A 16,357-nucleotide genomic window follows, 5' to 3' on the forward strand; every position below is an offset into this window, starting at 1 on the left:
TCAAAGTTCTTATCGGATGGGTTTGAGGAAAATAGGCATGTAGAGGGGGGCTAGTTGCCCTCCGATCTCTTTTGACTCTTAAAAAGTGAACGAGAACTTTCAATCACATGAGCCCTCTCCGAAGTTTATAGGAGCATACCTTCCATAAGAGCAGGAGTTTTTCTTATCTGAACTTTGAACTGCTATTAACGAAATGGCTATACGTAAATGCATTTTTGTTATATGACCTTTGAATTATTTTTAACATAATGGCTACCTCAAATTTTGTATCAGATATATTTGGGGAAAAAGGGCTTGGGGGGGGGGGGTGTGGCCAGTTGCCCTCCGATCACTTTTGACTCTTAAAAAGGGCACTAGAATTCTTGATTACAATCGAATGAGCTCCCTTTGAAGTTTATACGACGACCCCTTCTATATGAAGGACCTCTGGGAAAAAATAAATGGAGCGTGGGGGGAGGCTAGCTGCCCTCCAATCAATTTTGACTAGGGAATTAAAACTTTGAATTTCCAATCAAATGAGCCCTCTATGAAGTTTTTACGAGTACCTCTTCCATAACAACCTTATATGCCCCCAGGGCATAACTTGCAAAACCTACCTCCGGGCCCTGGGGGGCTTCTTCGACACCGGAGTTTTTTGCTATCTGAACTTTGAACTATTTTTAACAAAATGTATATCTCAAAATTTTTATCTGATGCATTTACGACGTGGAGAAGAGGGGGGGGGGGAGAGACTAGTTGCCCTTCGATATCTTTTTACTCTTAATAAGTGAATAAGAACTTTAAATTTCTAATCAAATGAGCCCTCTCCGAAGTTTATGCGAGCATTCCATCCATAAGAACTATATATGCCCCTAGAGCATTGCTCATAACGCCAGCCTCCGGGCCCGGGGGGGTTGTGTCGACACAGGAATTTTTCTTATCTGACATTTGAATTATTTTTAATGAATGGCTGTTATAAAAATTTTATCGGAAGGGCCTGGGGAAAAAAAGGTGTGTGTGTGGGGGGGTCAGTTACCCTCGGATATTTTTTGACTCTTTAAAATTGAACTAGAACTTTCAATTTCCAGTCAAATGAGCCCTCTGAAGTCTCTTCGATTATCCCTTTCATACGAACAAGTTAGGCCCCGGGGCATAAACTACAACCCCTGCCCCCGGGCCAGGGGGGGGTGGTGACGACACCTGGGTTTTTATTATCTGACTTTTGAGCAATTTTTAATTTAATGGCTATCTCAAATTTTTATAGGATAGATTTGGGGGAAAAGGGGTGTAGGGGGGCTCGTTGCCCTCCAATATTTTTTGACTCTAAAAAACTGAACTAGAACTTTCAATTTCCAATCCAGTGAGCCATCTCTGAAGTTTTTACAAGCATCCCTTCAATAAGAACCGTATATTCCCCCAGGGCAAAACTTACAACACCTGCCCTGGGGGGCTATTTCGACCCCTGAGTTTTTGTTATATGGTCTTTGAACTATTTTTAAAAAAAGATATCTCAAAATTCTTATTGAATGGGTTTTAGGAAAAAAGGGCGTGGAGGGGGGTGGTAGCTTGGTGCCCTCCAATATCTTTCAACTCTTTAAAAGTGAACTAGAATTTTCAATTTCCAATCAAATGAGCCCTCTTTGAAGTTACTACGAGTATCACCTCCATAAGACCCATATATTTCCCCAGGGCATAACTTACAACGCTTGCCCCCGGTCCCTGGGGGGTTGTGTCGACACCGAAATTTTTTATATCTTTGAAATATTTTTAACAAAATAGCTATCTTAAAATTTTTATTGGATGCATTTAGGAAAAAAGGGTTGGGGGGGGGGAGCTGATTTCCCTCCAATATCTTTTGACGCTTAAAAAGTGAACTAGAACTTTCAATTTCTAATCAAATGAGCCCTCTTTGAAGTTACTACGATTATTCCTTCCATAAGACCCATATATTTCCCTAGGGCATAACTTACAACGCCTTTCCCCGGTCCCTGGGGGGTTGTGTCGACATCGGAATTTTTTATCTTTGAACTATTTTAACAAAACAGCTATCTTAATAATTTTATTGGATGCGTTTGGGAAACAAGGATTTGGGGGGGGGGGGAGGGGAGAAGCTGATTACCCTCTAATATCTTTTGACTCTTAAAATGGGAACTAGAACTTTCAATTTCCAATCAAATGTGCCCTCTCTGAAGTTTACATGAGCATTCCTTCCGTAAGAACCAGCTGTGATCCCAGGGCATAACTTATAACCCTTGCCCCTGAAGACTGTGGGGGGACTGTCCTACTCAAACATGTAATTTCCACAACTTTCAACAACGTTGAACAAAATGGCTCTATTAAGATTTTGATTGGATGTGTTTGTGGAAATGGTGGGTGTGGAAGGGGTGTTAGTTGCCTTTCAATCACTTCCGACTATTAAAAAGGGAACTACCTATTTAAATTTCCAATCGATTGAGTCCTTTCTGAAATTTCTACGACAACGCTTTCTATACAAAACCTTATATGTTCCCAGGGCATAACTTACAACCCTTGCTCTGAGGGCTGTGGGGGGGGGGGTTGTTATCCTCAAAGACCTAATTTCCTGGATTTTCAACTACGTTGAAATAAATGGCTATCTCAAAATTTTTATTGGATGTGTTTGGGGAAAAGGTGGGCGCGAGAGGGGGGGGGATTAGTTTCCCTCCAATCACTTTCGACTCTTAAAAAGGGCACTAGCCCTTTGAATTTCAAATCGAATGAGTCCTATTTGAAGTTTCTACGACAAAGCTTTCTATTAAAACCTTATGTGCCCCAAGGGCATATATTACAATCCTTGCCCTGAGGGCTGTGGGAGAGTGTCCTCCTCGAAAACATGATGTCTATCTGGAAATCAACTACGCTGAGCGAAATGGCTCTCAAAATTTTGAGTGGATGTGTTTGGGGAACTGGTGGACGTAGAAGGGTTGTTAGTTGCCTTCTAATCACTTTGACCCTTTGAAAGGGCGCTAGAACTCTCGATTTCCAATCGAATGAGCCCCCTTTGAAGTTTCTACGACGACCCCTTTCATATGAAGTGCCTCTGAAAAAAATAAAAAATAAAACAGTTGAGCCGTATGGCCTTTACTAGAGGCAACGCTGCAGCGTTGCCTCTGATAAAAAATTAGTTCTTTTGGCACAGAGGAGATGTTACTACAATCATCAAAATTTGATTGGTTCTGTAGTATTCGCTCTATAACAGGAGAGTCCTTGCGGGGAGGGCTTTTTCAGTCCCCTCTACCTCTCGTGCTTACTGCCAGTAATGCAAAAATCACCAGACTGCCTTATCATTGGCTGCGCGCTAGCGCTGCCTAAGTAAAGAACGATGTGGGCACAATGTGTTGTTTTTTTTTTGTTTTTTTCTACATACCCGGGCACATCGTATCGAAGGAGTCGTCGTAAAAACTTCGAAAATGGCGAAAATGGATTGGAAACTGGAGTGGCTAGTGCCCTTTTTAATAGTCGAAAGTGATTGGAGGGCAACTAAAAGGTTTTTATAGAAGGTGTTGACGTAGAAACTTCAAAACAGGCTCATTCGATTAGAAATTCAAAGGGCTAGTACCCTTTTTAATAGTCGAAAGTGATTGGAGGGCAACTAGGCCCCCCAACGCCCATCATTTCCCATAACACATCCAATCAAAATTTTGAGATAGCCATTTTGTTCAGCGTAGTTGATTTCCCGATAGAAAATATGTTTTTGAGGAGGGCACTCCCCACAACCCTCAGGACAAGGGTTTTAAGTTATGCCCTGGGGGCATATATGGTTTTCATAGAAGGCGTTGTCGTAGAAACTTCAAAACAGGCTCATTCGATTGGAAATTCAAAGGGTCAGTGCCCTTTTTAATAGTTGAAAGTGATTGGAGGGTAACTAGCCCCCCCCCCCACACCCACCATTCCCCCAAACACATCCAACAAAAATTTTGAGATAGCCATTTTTTTCAGGGTAGTTAATTTCCAGATAGAAAATATCTTATTGAAGAGTACACACCCCCACAACCCTCGGGGCAAGGGTTTTAAGTTATGCCCTGAGGGCTTATAAGAACAATGTTGACACAATGTACAGTTTATTATTTTTTTTTAAAGCAGGACACTTCTTATAGAAGGGGTCGTCGTAGAGACTTAAAAAGGGGCTCATTCGATTGGAAATCGCGCGTTGTAGTGCCCTTTTTAATGGTCGAAAGTGATTGGAGGGCAACTGGCTCCCTCTCCACGCCCATCACCCCCCTAAACACATTCAATTGAAATTTCTAGATAGCCATTTTGTTCAGCATAGTTGATTTTCAGGTAGAATATGTGTTTTTAAGGAGGACACTCCCCAACAACCCTCAGGGCAAGGGTTTTAAGTTATGCCCTGGGGGTATATCAGGTTTTTATAGAAGAGGTTATCGTAAAAACTTCAAAACAGGCTCATTTGATTGGAAATTCAAAGGGCTAGTGCCCTTTTTAATAGTCGAAAGTGATTGGAGGGCAACTAGCCCCCCCCACGCCCATTCGTCCCCACCACCAAGCCACTCTAAAGTATGAGATAGTCATGTTGTTCAGCTGAGTTGAATTCCCGATAGGAAATATATTTTTGAGGAGGACACTCCCCCACAACCCTCAGGGCAAGGATTATAGGTTATGCCCTGGAGGCATATAAGGTTTTTATTGAAATCTTTGTCGTAAAAACTTGAAAAAGGGCTCATTCGATTTGAAATTCAAAGGGACAGTACCCTTTTTAATATTCAAAAGTGATTGGAGGGTAACTAACCCCCCTCTCAAGCCCACCTTTTCCCCAAACACATCCAATAAAAATTTTGAGATAGCCATTTTGTACAGCGCAGTTGACTTCCAGATACAAAATATATTTTTGAGGAGGACACTCCCCTACAACCCTCAGGGCAAGGATTATAAGTTGTGCCCTGGAGTTATATAAGGTTTTTGTTGAAATCTTTGTCGTAGAAACTTTAAAAAGGGCTCATTCGATTTGAAATTCAAAAGTGTAGTACCCTTTTTAATAGTCTAAAGTGATTTGAGGGCAACTAACCCCTCTCTCACGCCCACGTTTTTCCCAAACACGTCCAATTCAAATTTTTAGATATCCATTTTACTCAACAAAGTTGAAAGCTTTGGAAATTAGGTCTCATGATGACAACCCCTCCCCCTACGGCCCTCAGGGCAAGGGTTGTAAGTTATCCCATGGGCTATATAAAGTTTTTATTGAAAGCGTTGTCGTAGAAACTTCAAAAGGGCTCGTTCAAATGGAAATTGAAAGGGCTAGTGCCTTTTTTAATAGTTGAAAGTGATTGGATAGCGACTAACGCCCCTCTCACGCCCACCATTTTCCAAAGCACATCCAATCAAAATTTTGCTGGCCAAACTATAAAGTCTTAAAAAACAAAAAGATTTAAAGTATTATTTTCTTTTTCCCTGAAAAGACTATGCCAGCCAATATAAAACGAACAGAAATTAATTAAAAAAACTTTTTCCACAAAATAAGTTTTTCAAAGAAATGTAAAGAACTCAAATAAACAAAAAATAAGCAAAAATAAAATCAAATAATCTACCAAGCGTGAAACTACCACAAATCAGCATCCATAAATAAATTAAACCCAAAACGAACAGAAATCACAATAACTAACCGAGTCGAACTCAAAACGAGCAGAATTTAACATAAGTAGGGCGCAAAACCCCTATGCCTTCCCAAGGCCAGAACAAAATTTGCACTTTATTGAAAAAATACAAATGAATGTGCATTGTCAGTTAAATATACATATACTAATATTTTGTAATCAGAATGTTAAAATTATTTGATTTATTAAAGTTATAAAAGTAAAAATTAGTTCTTTTGTCAAAGAGGAAATGTTACTACAATAATCGAAATTTGATTTGTTCGGTAGTATTTGAAGGTCTCTTTAACAGGAGAGTCCTGCGGGGAGGGCATTTTCAGTCCCCTCTACCTCTCGTTGGCGTGCCTACTGCCAGCAATGCAAAAATCACGAGACTGCCTCATTAAATTAGAAGACGAGGTGTTAGGTTTCCTGTTAATATAACATGTAAAGCTTTCGGGGCAAATAAGTGTAAGAATTAAACATTTTTTTTTTATCCAGAGCAAATCTTTTATATTTTCCTTAAGTTTGATTTAAATTGTGTTCTACTTGCCAAAGACGTATGGAAATTGTTTAGAAACACTGTGTTTTTTTATCTTGTAATAAATGCTCGTCCTCGAAGTATGACAGCTTAAACAACATTGTAAGTTACGTATCAAAATCTTTGTTTACGTTATTGACAATTTTTTTTCAGACCCAGTATGATCAGATGATAAGTTGTGTTCAAATGTTGAAACGGCTAGAGCCAGAACGTCGATGCTTTCGGAATAAGCGTCCTACTGCTATCACTGGACCACGAGAACGCTGGAAGTATGCAATAAATTGTATAGTTGATGCAATCCGAGAGCGGTGGAAGAATCGTAACTGGCCCTCTGTAATGAAAAGAGCATCTGACTGTCTCCTCTACGTTGAAATTTACAAAAGATATTTTAAAGATCCAACTGTAATGCAGTCTGATGAACTAGAGGAGAAGGAGCGAATAGAAATTGAGTTCGGTTTGTCAGAGCTGAAGGCTCTGCGAGAATTAGCTTTTGTGTCTGTGATAATGCCGAAAGAATCTAGTGAAAAGCATATGGGTTTTGTGCAGTCATGGTTTCCATCATGGACTGGCTGGTTATATGGGACAAGTACAGGCGCAACAACTAAGTCAGAAAATAAGGAAACTCTATTTGAAGATGAACTTCTTGATGATTTGAAAGATTCTTGTGAAAACGATAACGTTCTAAGGCGGGATGCTTTTCTTTGGAGATTTCATTTTAGCCTAAAAAAAGGTAGTATTACCCTTTCTGATGTGAACAATTCTTCCAAATCTTTAGTTGAACTACGATACGATGATGTTGTTATCGGTGTCGATTCAAGACCTCGTTTTAGTTCTTATGGATTGAGTATTGCCCTCGGCATAGTGTTTTTTGTAGATTGTGCAACAGGGTTTCCTTTGATTCTACCCCAGAGTCAGGTTGATACCACGTCAAATAGAACTTTATTCTCTATGAATTTTCAAAAGATCACCAGTCAATAGTAAGTTTGACTATAAGCTGCATTTGACTTCAATAGGACTAGAATGTCATTACCAGAGACGAATTTTGACGAAAATCAAGGACTTTTCTATGTTTGGTAATTCTGATTTTGATGAACTTGAATTCGATAGTTTTGAGGCTGTGAAGCAGCGAACGAAGTTGCAACTAGAAAAGACTCGGAATAAACTTGAATAGAGACTTTGGTATATTAATCTTGATATTGTTGCCCCACAGTTGGTATTTGATCAAAGTGAAGTATCTAATGACATGATTCTTATTGATTTTGGATGTTTAAAAGTTAGCAATTCCATACAATATTCTTTTCCTTTTCAAGTTATTGCTGATGATCAAGTGATTGCTGAGATGAGGATTTTAGTACCCCGTGCTCAACTCCAGAGGATAATATAGAAGAGGAACAATGTGATAGATTTTCTGTAGTTCTTGGTGATATGCAAATCTTAGTTGGAAAGAGAAAAGGAGTGTCTTGGCTTCGTTTCCGGACAAAAAATACATCAGAACTTCATATTCTTGATCGATTTTCGATATTTCTAAATATTGAAAGAAACTCTGGATCATCGAATCAAATATCCACTCCTTTATTTACAATAACTGGGTCTTTACCAAAGCTGGTTTTCCATGTCCGAAAGGAAGGTAAAGGCTATTATTAATATGGCTGATTCTTTGAAGTTTGAGTCCCGGAACCAAGGACTTGATGAAACAAAAAAAAATAAGTAGTTACAGTGATGTTGATGCCGAGCGAAGTCTTTTGGTTGCCTATTTTCGCATAGATAATGTGCATATACATCTGCAGAATGCATCACACCTATAGCTGAGGTTCAGGTTACAGGAGTTAAGCTCAATTTGACAAAAAGACCATTTGATACTTTTACCAGCTTAACTGTATATTCAATATTAGTTGATGATGCTCTACAGACTTTTGGGCCTGACTATGAACTTCTAATTGCTTCGCATAAAAGAGTGTATATGGATAGTTTAAGTGGCAGTATAAGAGACTCTGTCCTGTGTTCTCGACGGTCCCCTACATCTCCCGATTTGAGTAGTGGATACCAAGCTACTTCTCCCACCTCCCTTTATAAAGCCTTGGATAAGCTGACAGATGGAGAAACCAGAGGTAGGATAAAGCTATTTATCTTTATTTTCCTTTATATCCAAATTTGCCTACCCGTAGGTCTAATCAAATTTATATAACTATATGTGGGACAAGAAATGATCAAGATAAGTGTTTAATAAATGATCAAGACATTATAGCAGAAAGAATCAGTAGATTTTTCGAGAGGATAGGTCTAGTGCTTCAAAAAAGTCAACTAGCTCTAGCTAAATTTGACCAAAGGAATTGAACATTTCCTACTGCTGTTGCCACTAGCAATTCACTGCAACATCGAGCCACATGACGGTGGATGGCTGTGCACGTTCCTCCTCCTCTCATTCTATTCAAAGCTACATTCTTTACCCCACCCAAGAAGTTGATTTTCCTCTAATACTCTCTTATGACGCTTTTCCGCCCTATAAGTGAAGCTACCGACTTGATCGATTTACCATTACTTAATGTCACCTCTTCATCTGCTAGTCCAAGCAATTTAGTCTTCTTAACAGCAATTTTTAAGCTTATTTTTACGTCCTGAACCCTCAAAACCTCCAAAAACTCATTCATTTCCTGTTTATTTTATATTTTTCTATTTATAAATACATTTTTTAGCGTTTGAATACTAAATGTATTTATTATACTGAATTTCCATGTGATAGAACTGTAATTTTATACCTGCATATGGCTCTTTTTGAAAATGTTGAATTGATATAGTTTTTGCAGTTATGAAGTCAATCAAGTTGAAATGTTGGTTCGTAGTTGAATTGATTTTCTTATCTTCCTTACTGTAAATTTGAGGATGTTTTATATATTTACCCTGTATTACAACGCTTCTAATCTTTCCTAGTAGGCTTTAAATAAAATTTTTAATTTTTGGTATTATTTCACTAAATTATTTTATGGGACGCTCAAATCATCTATATAATCTAAGTCTGGGAGTGTTTTACGTTCCAATTGATAACACGTTCTCCCATAGCCTTTGCCTTGTTCCTTAGGACAGTCTGTCAAAATGAGCCATGCAAATGGTGATGGGACACGACCCTACTTAGAGGATGTTTTTGTACCAAACCAACTGTTAACCTCACTTCCTACCTTAACCACAACCAATATTATTCTCGTATATACCACTAATAATTTTAACTTACTTATCTGGTATACCATACAAGGTTAGGACCTTTGCTAAAACTTTTCTATAAAGAAGATCAGATGATTGTTCATAATCTATTCAATTGTGGACTAAATGTGTTTGATGACCCAGGTGCTTTTCAATTATTAATCTAAGAGTGAAAATTTGGTCAACGTATCATCTCCCTTTCCAAAAGCCCACTGTACTTCCCTTAAAGCTTTATCTACGGCATCTCTTAATTTAATAGATAATATCATGCTAAGTAATTAACTTCCTGTGGAATCAAGCTATTTCCTCTGCAATTACCACACTCGCTTCCATCACCTTTCTTATAAAGGAGTCTAATGAAAAGTTTTCTAAAATCTCTAGGTAAAAAAAAAAAAAAAAAATATCCTCTCAATCTTCAGTGTTATGCCTCTAATTATACGGCACTGTTTATTACTCCTCCTCTTCTAATAACTCTTCAGTCACTTTCAAATTCCCGGAATTTCAGTTTTTCAGTTTCTTCTTTATCATTTCCTACAACTCTATCACGGTTTAATATTAGCCTCTCATTTTTTTTTAGCATGCCAGTGCAATATCTTACTATTATGCTGTCTGAGTCCATCTTGTCAACTTTCTTTTGTTCTCATAAGATCTGTCTCTCAGAAACTTCTTGTAACTCCTTCTGTCTTCTACCAGGTTCAGAACGTTTTTGCTAATATTCTAAACTGCGTTTCTTATTTCTCTCCGTAAGACATCTTTTGCTATTTCGCAAACTATTTTCCAAACATCTTCAAGGTTGTCCAGCTATAAACTCTCCAGTTTCATGTCTAATTGTTCATGAAAATTTCCTCTCAAACACTGATCCTGGACTCTATCAACGTCATAAAAAATCTGGAAGATATTTACCCTCCTTAAATTTCAGCATTAAGTTAACACTTGACACTATTAGACTGTGATCTTTATTTACCATATCAATAATAGCACTCTTGTATACCCGTGTGTCTTGTATCAATTTTGTTAGTATACAATTTGCAACAACATACTCTATATGTTTGGCCGTCTTATCATTACGTAAGTACCATGTTAACTTCTGGGCCATTTTGTGACCAAATACTGTTCTAGTTATAACCAGATTAACATAAAACTACCTACGAAATTATAGTAGTATACTTGGGCGCCCATATGGGGGGAGGGGAAGCAGAGGGATCCAGCCCCCCTGACTGACTGATGCTGCCTTATATTTTTTGTTTTAAGATTTCTATTATACAGCATTGGAAGTGCCGATTAGACCAGCTATGCCCTGCCCCAGAATTCAGCTTCTGGGCGCCAATGGTAGTATGTTACCATTGCTATTTTCCTTCCCCACGCCAACTTTGGCTGAGCAAGAACACCATTTATTTGTACCAACCTGGACATTAATGTTCCCTAATTAATTACAAGGGGTCTCTTAAACTTTTCACTCGGAATTTTGTCGGTTTGTTTCTGTAAATTTATCTAATATTCATCTGAGTCAATACTATCTCCATCAATCAATTCTACTGGGGCAGTTACTACTACGACTGCCACCTAACACTTTTTTTTCGTAAAGTGACCAACTTGAATCCCATTATTAATATCTTCCGAATCCAAGCAAAACTTGGAACCTAAGGCTTATTCGTCATATGCCCTAGGCCTACTCCCTGTCTATACACCCCATTCTTCCCACCTGAATAAACAAACATGTACTACCTAATTTCTTGTTTCCTAACCGTGAGAGGTAAGTTCCTGAAACTTTTGTAAAACGCCTGTTAAATAGCTGTTTTTCAACCTCGTAACGTTACCAGTTGTTATTTTTTTATTATATTAATCATTGAAATTGTTATAGTGTCAAGAAAGTCTTAAATCACAATTTTTAATCCCGTTTTTTATTCACTTGTGCTCCTTGAAATAGACTCCTTCGCACTTGCACGGTGGTTTTTGAACATTTTTTGCAAGGTGCAAGAATAAAAGACAAATTTTGAATTTGCTGTCACGAATTCGCCTTTCGAGATGCGAAACATTTTTCTTTGATATCCTTCGGTATTCAAATGCCATTCGGCATTTGCATATTTGAACATTCTGAATTCAGTTTAAAAGCTCTTGTTGATCTTTGCTTTGCTATCGATAATAAAAAATAGTCAGTCAGGAATACATTTTTATTCAAAACTAAAATGTTGTGATTAATAAGTATTCAGCCATCGGATTTTTCTGCGTGTGTCAATTCGAAAAGGGCCTTTTACATTGTCATCTACTCGCTTGAGAAAAACAAACTGTGTAATGGGATAGGAGATGTTTAAAGTACGTTTTTACAATGTCCAATACTTTACTTCATTATTTGTTTTATCGTGCTCTATTCTGTTATGGCTTCAAGGGGACTTATTTCTTTATAGACTATATCTGTAGTTTATCTTTTGATCATTGACAGAGGGAGACACAGATTTATATCGTCGCTAGAGTGCTAAAAAACACGAAAAGTGCCTAAGGGTTTGTTCGATATTTTTTGTGGGGACGGGGTGTCCTTTTGACCAATATTTAGGGAAGGGTACTCTTACCCTTCTCTATGCAGTCGTGACTATTCGGTAAATATGATTGTATATAACTTGACTTTACAAGATCTTATTTTCTTTCTCGAAAGACTAGAAAAATGTTAAATAGGCCTAATTTTTTTCTTTTTAAGAATTTGAAAGCTAGTACTCGGTCCTTGACGTGTCCTGCTTTAGATAATTGGACCGAGCTATGTGGCTTCGCGTCTACCTGTTGGTTGGAAAAAGTGGGAAGCAATACAAAGAGCTCGTTTGAGGTAGGCTAATTCATGTACTTGTTGAAAACAGCCATCGACGCTACATCAAACCTTTTGTTTAGAGGCTGGAGCGAGTCATATGCAGAGGTGCAGCACGCCCTGTTTGCCCTATTTTGGATCTTCCGGAGTGGTGCTAACAGTGTTTTTGGGGCACCAGCATATAGCGAGCATTCATATTCGACTGTGAGTATGATACAGGACTTGTAAAGTGGGATAATCGTGCTGGGCGGAAGAAGGTTTCTACAGCGAAGAGTAAAAGAAGGCAATGTTGAATGACAATTGCCTGCTGTTGCACCCCATTGCCAGAAGTTCGAATTAATCCTGATAAGGGGCTACTAGGCAGTCTAATGTTGAGCGCTTCCTCTGGAATCCATATCGGTGATCGCCAAAAAAGTCATTTGATTCCAGGAAACACTGAAATGTTTTATTGGAGACGTTCTCATAGACTTTGCCAACGTAGGAGGGGAGGCTAATAGGCCTATAGGAGACTACGCTCTTTGGATCGCCATCTGTCTTTAGGAAAGGTATAAGGTGGGCGGATTTCCATGTTTGTGGGAAGGTTACAGAGGGAAAGCATATCCGGTAAAGCAATGACAATGGTCCTGCTAGTTCGGCACTGCAGGATTTAAGGACAACATTTGGCATGTTGTCAGGACCTGTGGCTTAGGTCACATTAAGATGCCGGAAAATGCGAAGGATCTTAGGAGCAGAAAAAATTCACACGATCCAGGACAGCACAGGTTTGATCCGAAAACTTGGCACTTCTTTACCGTCTTCATCTAGATTCGAGAATTCGGCAAAAGGCTTAGCAAGAGGGCTTCAGCCTTTTCTTTTGCATCTTGTACCAAAGTCCCGTTAATCTGTAGAGAAGGAATTGAAGTCCCCTTGGATGACGGTAAAGCTTCCTTGACAATTCTCTGCCAACTTCTAGCCGAAGCTTGCTGAACCTTGGTGGTAAATCTCTCCTTATACCGAACCTGGGACTGCCGAATCGCATGAACTGCATCTTGCGCATGTTTATGAATGTAATCCTGTCCTCTTTGCTCTTTGAAAGTAGCCATTGGTTTTGTGCCTTTTGCTTTACTCGGATAGCCTTCTTACACTGGGCATTGAACCGAGGTTTGTCCTTACTGGACACCTGGATCCTCTTTAAAGTGATATATTTTTTAACAGTCAACTATGGTCTATTGGTACTTTTCTGCAGCTTTCTCTGGGCCTTCAAGGAGAAAGGTTCTCCATTGCTGAGAAGAAACAGTGTTTCTCAAACCGCCCTAATCACCTCTCTGTAAGGATTAGGTCAAGACAAGATGATTCGTTTGGGCCATGATACGGGTCAAAATTGACAAGTTGTTCCAGCCTGTATGTGAGAGATGGATCATACAAGTCCGAGCCCTCCTTTTTAGTATTTTTGCTGCGAAACCACACTTTATGATGGACATTGAAGTTTCGATGGAGGATGATGGTACACTTAGAGTACTTGCCCCGAATGTATTTGAGGGAGGCTTCAAGGTAGGTGGTAATCTGGCAGTTTCGAGAGTTATACACGATACCAACAATTACAGACTTATTTTGGAGGGTCACCCTAACCCACAGAGCTTCTTCGCCTGTTGAATCTGGTATATTTAGGTATGAATATTGCATATGGCTCTGTAGATAAACAGCAACACCTCCTCCTCCGTATTTAGCGACGTCTCTACGTTCATGATCTCGCCTGAGGAGCTTGTATCCCTGTATGACAACCTCTCTTCTCTGTATATCATGGTTCAGATTGGCCTCAGTGCTGCACATGATAGACGTTCTGAATGAGATTAAAAAACCGCCCTAATCTCCTCTCTGTAAGAAAAAGTGTTTCTCAAACCGCCCTAATCACCTCTGTAAGGATTAGGTCTAGACATGATGATCCGTTTGGGCCATGATACGTGTCAAAATTGACAAGTTGTTCCAGCCTGTATGAGAGAGATGGATCATTCAAGTCCGAGCCCTTCTTTTTAGTATTTTTGCTGCGAAACCACACGCTATGATGGACATTGAAGTCTCCATGGAGGATAATGGTACACTTAGAGTACTTACCCCGAATGTATTCGAGGGAGGCTTCAAGGTAGGTGGTAATCTGGCTGTTTCGAACGATACCAACAATTACAGACTTATTTGGGAGGGTCACCCTAACCCACAGAGCTTCTTTGCCTGCTGAATCTGGTATATTTAGGTATGAATATAGCACATGGCTCTGTAGATAAACAGCATCACCTCCTCCTCCATAATTAGCGCCGTCACTATGTTCATGATCTCGCCTGAGGAGCTTGTATCCCTGTATGACAACCTCTCTTCTCTGTATATCATGGTTGAGATTGGCCTCAGTGCTGCACATGATAGACGTTCTGAATGAGTTTACTAAATGTAGGATTTGGTCAAACTTAGATCTGACACCACGTACATTGCAGTGGACCACCGTAAACAGGTCCGTTTGGATGGTCGGCGGACGTGCTAAAGGTAGTTTACAAAAGGTCTGTTTTGCCCGAAGCTTTTTATTATTGTCAATTATAACCAAGTAAAAGAAGCTTTGCTGGGTGGTTAACCCGATAAGACCTATGCATCCATGTCCATGCGTCCTTAGGCAGGGAACGGTGCCAGAATGCTCCTCATTACCGAATATTCAAAATGATGGGGGTACCCCATAATGGGTTAGGATTCGACACAAGTGCCTCCCACCAGGTAAAACCAGGTTCTTGAGAGTGGACTTAGCCCTCTGGGTCTCCCTCAGATAGAGTCCTAGATGCTAGACTTGTCATCAGAAATTTTCATAATTCTAAAAATATTTGTAATTCTTCTGTTTAATTATGTTTAATTATCATATAATTTGTAGCCTTTGGAGTGGTATCACCAGCAATATTGGATGTCAAACATGTTCCTCTTTCCCGGGTCAACTCAGATGGGCTGCCATTGAATCGCAGTCTTGATGTAGATGCCCTGATTTCATTTGAATTCACTGACATAAGTCCCTGTTGCCCGACTAATGAATCTCAGGAACATGTTAGGATTGCAAATCTAAAGTTCAGTGATCTCAACGAAGGCCAAAGCGTCTTGGGGTTGTCAATTTCTCTAACTATCTCGGATCGATTGTTGCTAGCGATTATTAAACACAACAGGGATCTGAATTTGCGGTTGTTAAGGTAGACGGCCTAGACTTCTCTGCGCTGTTAATTTGTCTTGGTATCCCGTGTCGATTGTCTCTAGCCTTGCCAAAATAGATGAGAAGATTCAAAGCATATCTCAAAATCCTCAATAGTAATCATCAATGTTATTTTGATTTTTTCTTTGAGAATGGCCTCGCCTTCTGCCTTAACAATCTCAAGTGCAGATTGATCACTATTGTGTCTAATTAACAGGGATTTTGTCTTGTCCCAGTTGATCTTATCACAGACGTAATACTTCGATATTCTACGCGCGTTGTTTTTTTTCGAGGTTTCATAGATTGTTGTATATGATAGCGAAAGCATCAGCAGACTTTGTCTCTTTTAGGCTCAGTTGTCAAATGCAAGTCCTTACTGGACCTGGTTTACTCTTTTCTATTCTATAATTGGCAAGACGGTTCAATAGCTCTTAAGCAACTTACAACCCCGGCTGACCCAAATTTTTTTTGTTCGGCTAAAAGATGCGAATATCTTTTTTTTCAATCAGCAGTTATAAAAAGCGTCTTTTTCTTCAGGATCAAAAGTAAATACATTCATCAAAACAGGCTTATCTTTTTTTGTGAAAGTACAATTGGTAGACTGATTTTATAGGTGGTTTGAATAAAAACACATGCGCATTCGTCAATCTAAATTTTGTTTTTCAGTAAATTGCAAATGACACTCATGAACTAACAGTGGGTAGTTGAGGCAGAGGATAGCATTTGATTCTGTCTCACTAGGCGGGACCATTCGATTTTTTTTTTTTTTTGTTTCTCAAGTCACCTTTTTTCTCACCTCAGCTACTTCATTCCTCTGGTTTACGAATCCACCAATATTATATTCTTATACAATGAGAGTTGCGTTCAACTCTTAGACTGAGGACAAAATTAAATCAACAGAAACTGTTTTTGCGTTTAGCATTTTTGAAAAATAACTAAGCGAATTAATTTGGATCTATGTTTATAGCACGTTTAATTTTTTTTAAGGAAATATTACATTTCAACTGGAGAGCTACAATTAGTTGTTCTAAGAAATAAAAGGATTTAGACAAGTT

General features: G+C 39.0%; 1 protein-coding gene across 1 annotated transcript in view; it reads left to right on the top strand.

Moving 5' to 3' along the window:
* LOC148942842 (intermembrane lipid transfer protein VPS13D-like) overlaps nt 1–16,357 on the top strand; it is a 54,176-nt gene that overhangs the window by 9,327 nt on the left and 28,492 nt on the right. Inside the window, exon 3 of the mRNA XM_089102690.1 lies at nt 6,277–6,853. Coding sequence (XP_088958816.1) covers nt 6,277–6,853 — 577 coding nt within the window. The remainder of the gene's footprint in view (nt 1–6,276; nt 6,854–16,357) is intronic.

Source organism: Artemia sp. Qi Xiang Cuo, chromosome 16, assembly GCF_049724085.1.
Source record: "Artemia sp. Qi Xiang Cuo chromosome 16, ASM4972408v1, whole genome shotgun sequence".
NCBI classification, from domain to species: Eukaryota; Metazoa; Arthropoda; class Branchiopoda; order Anostraca; family Artemiidae; genus Artemia; species Artemia sp. Qi Xiang Cuo.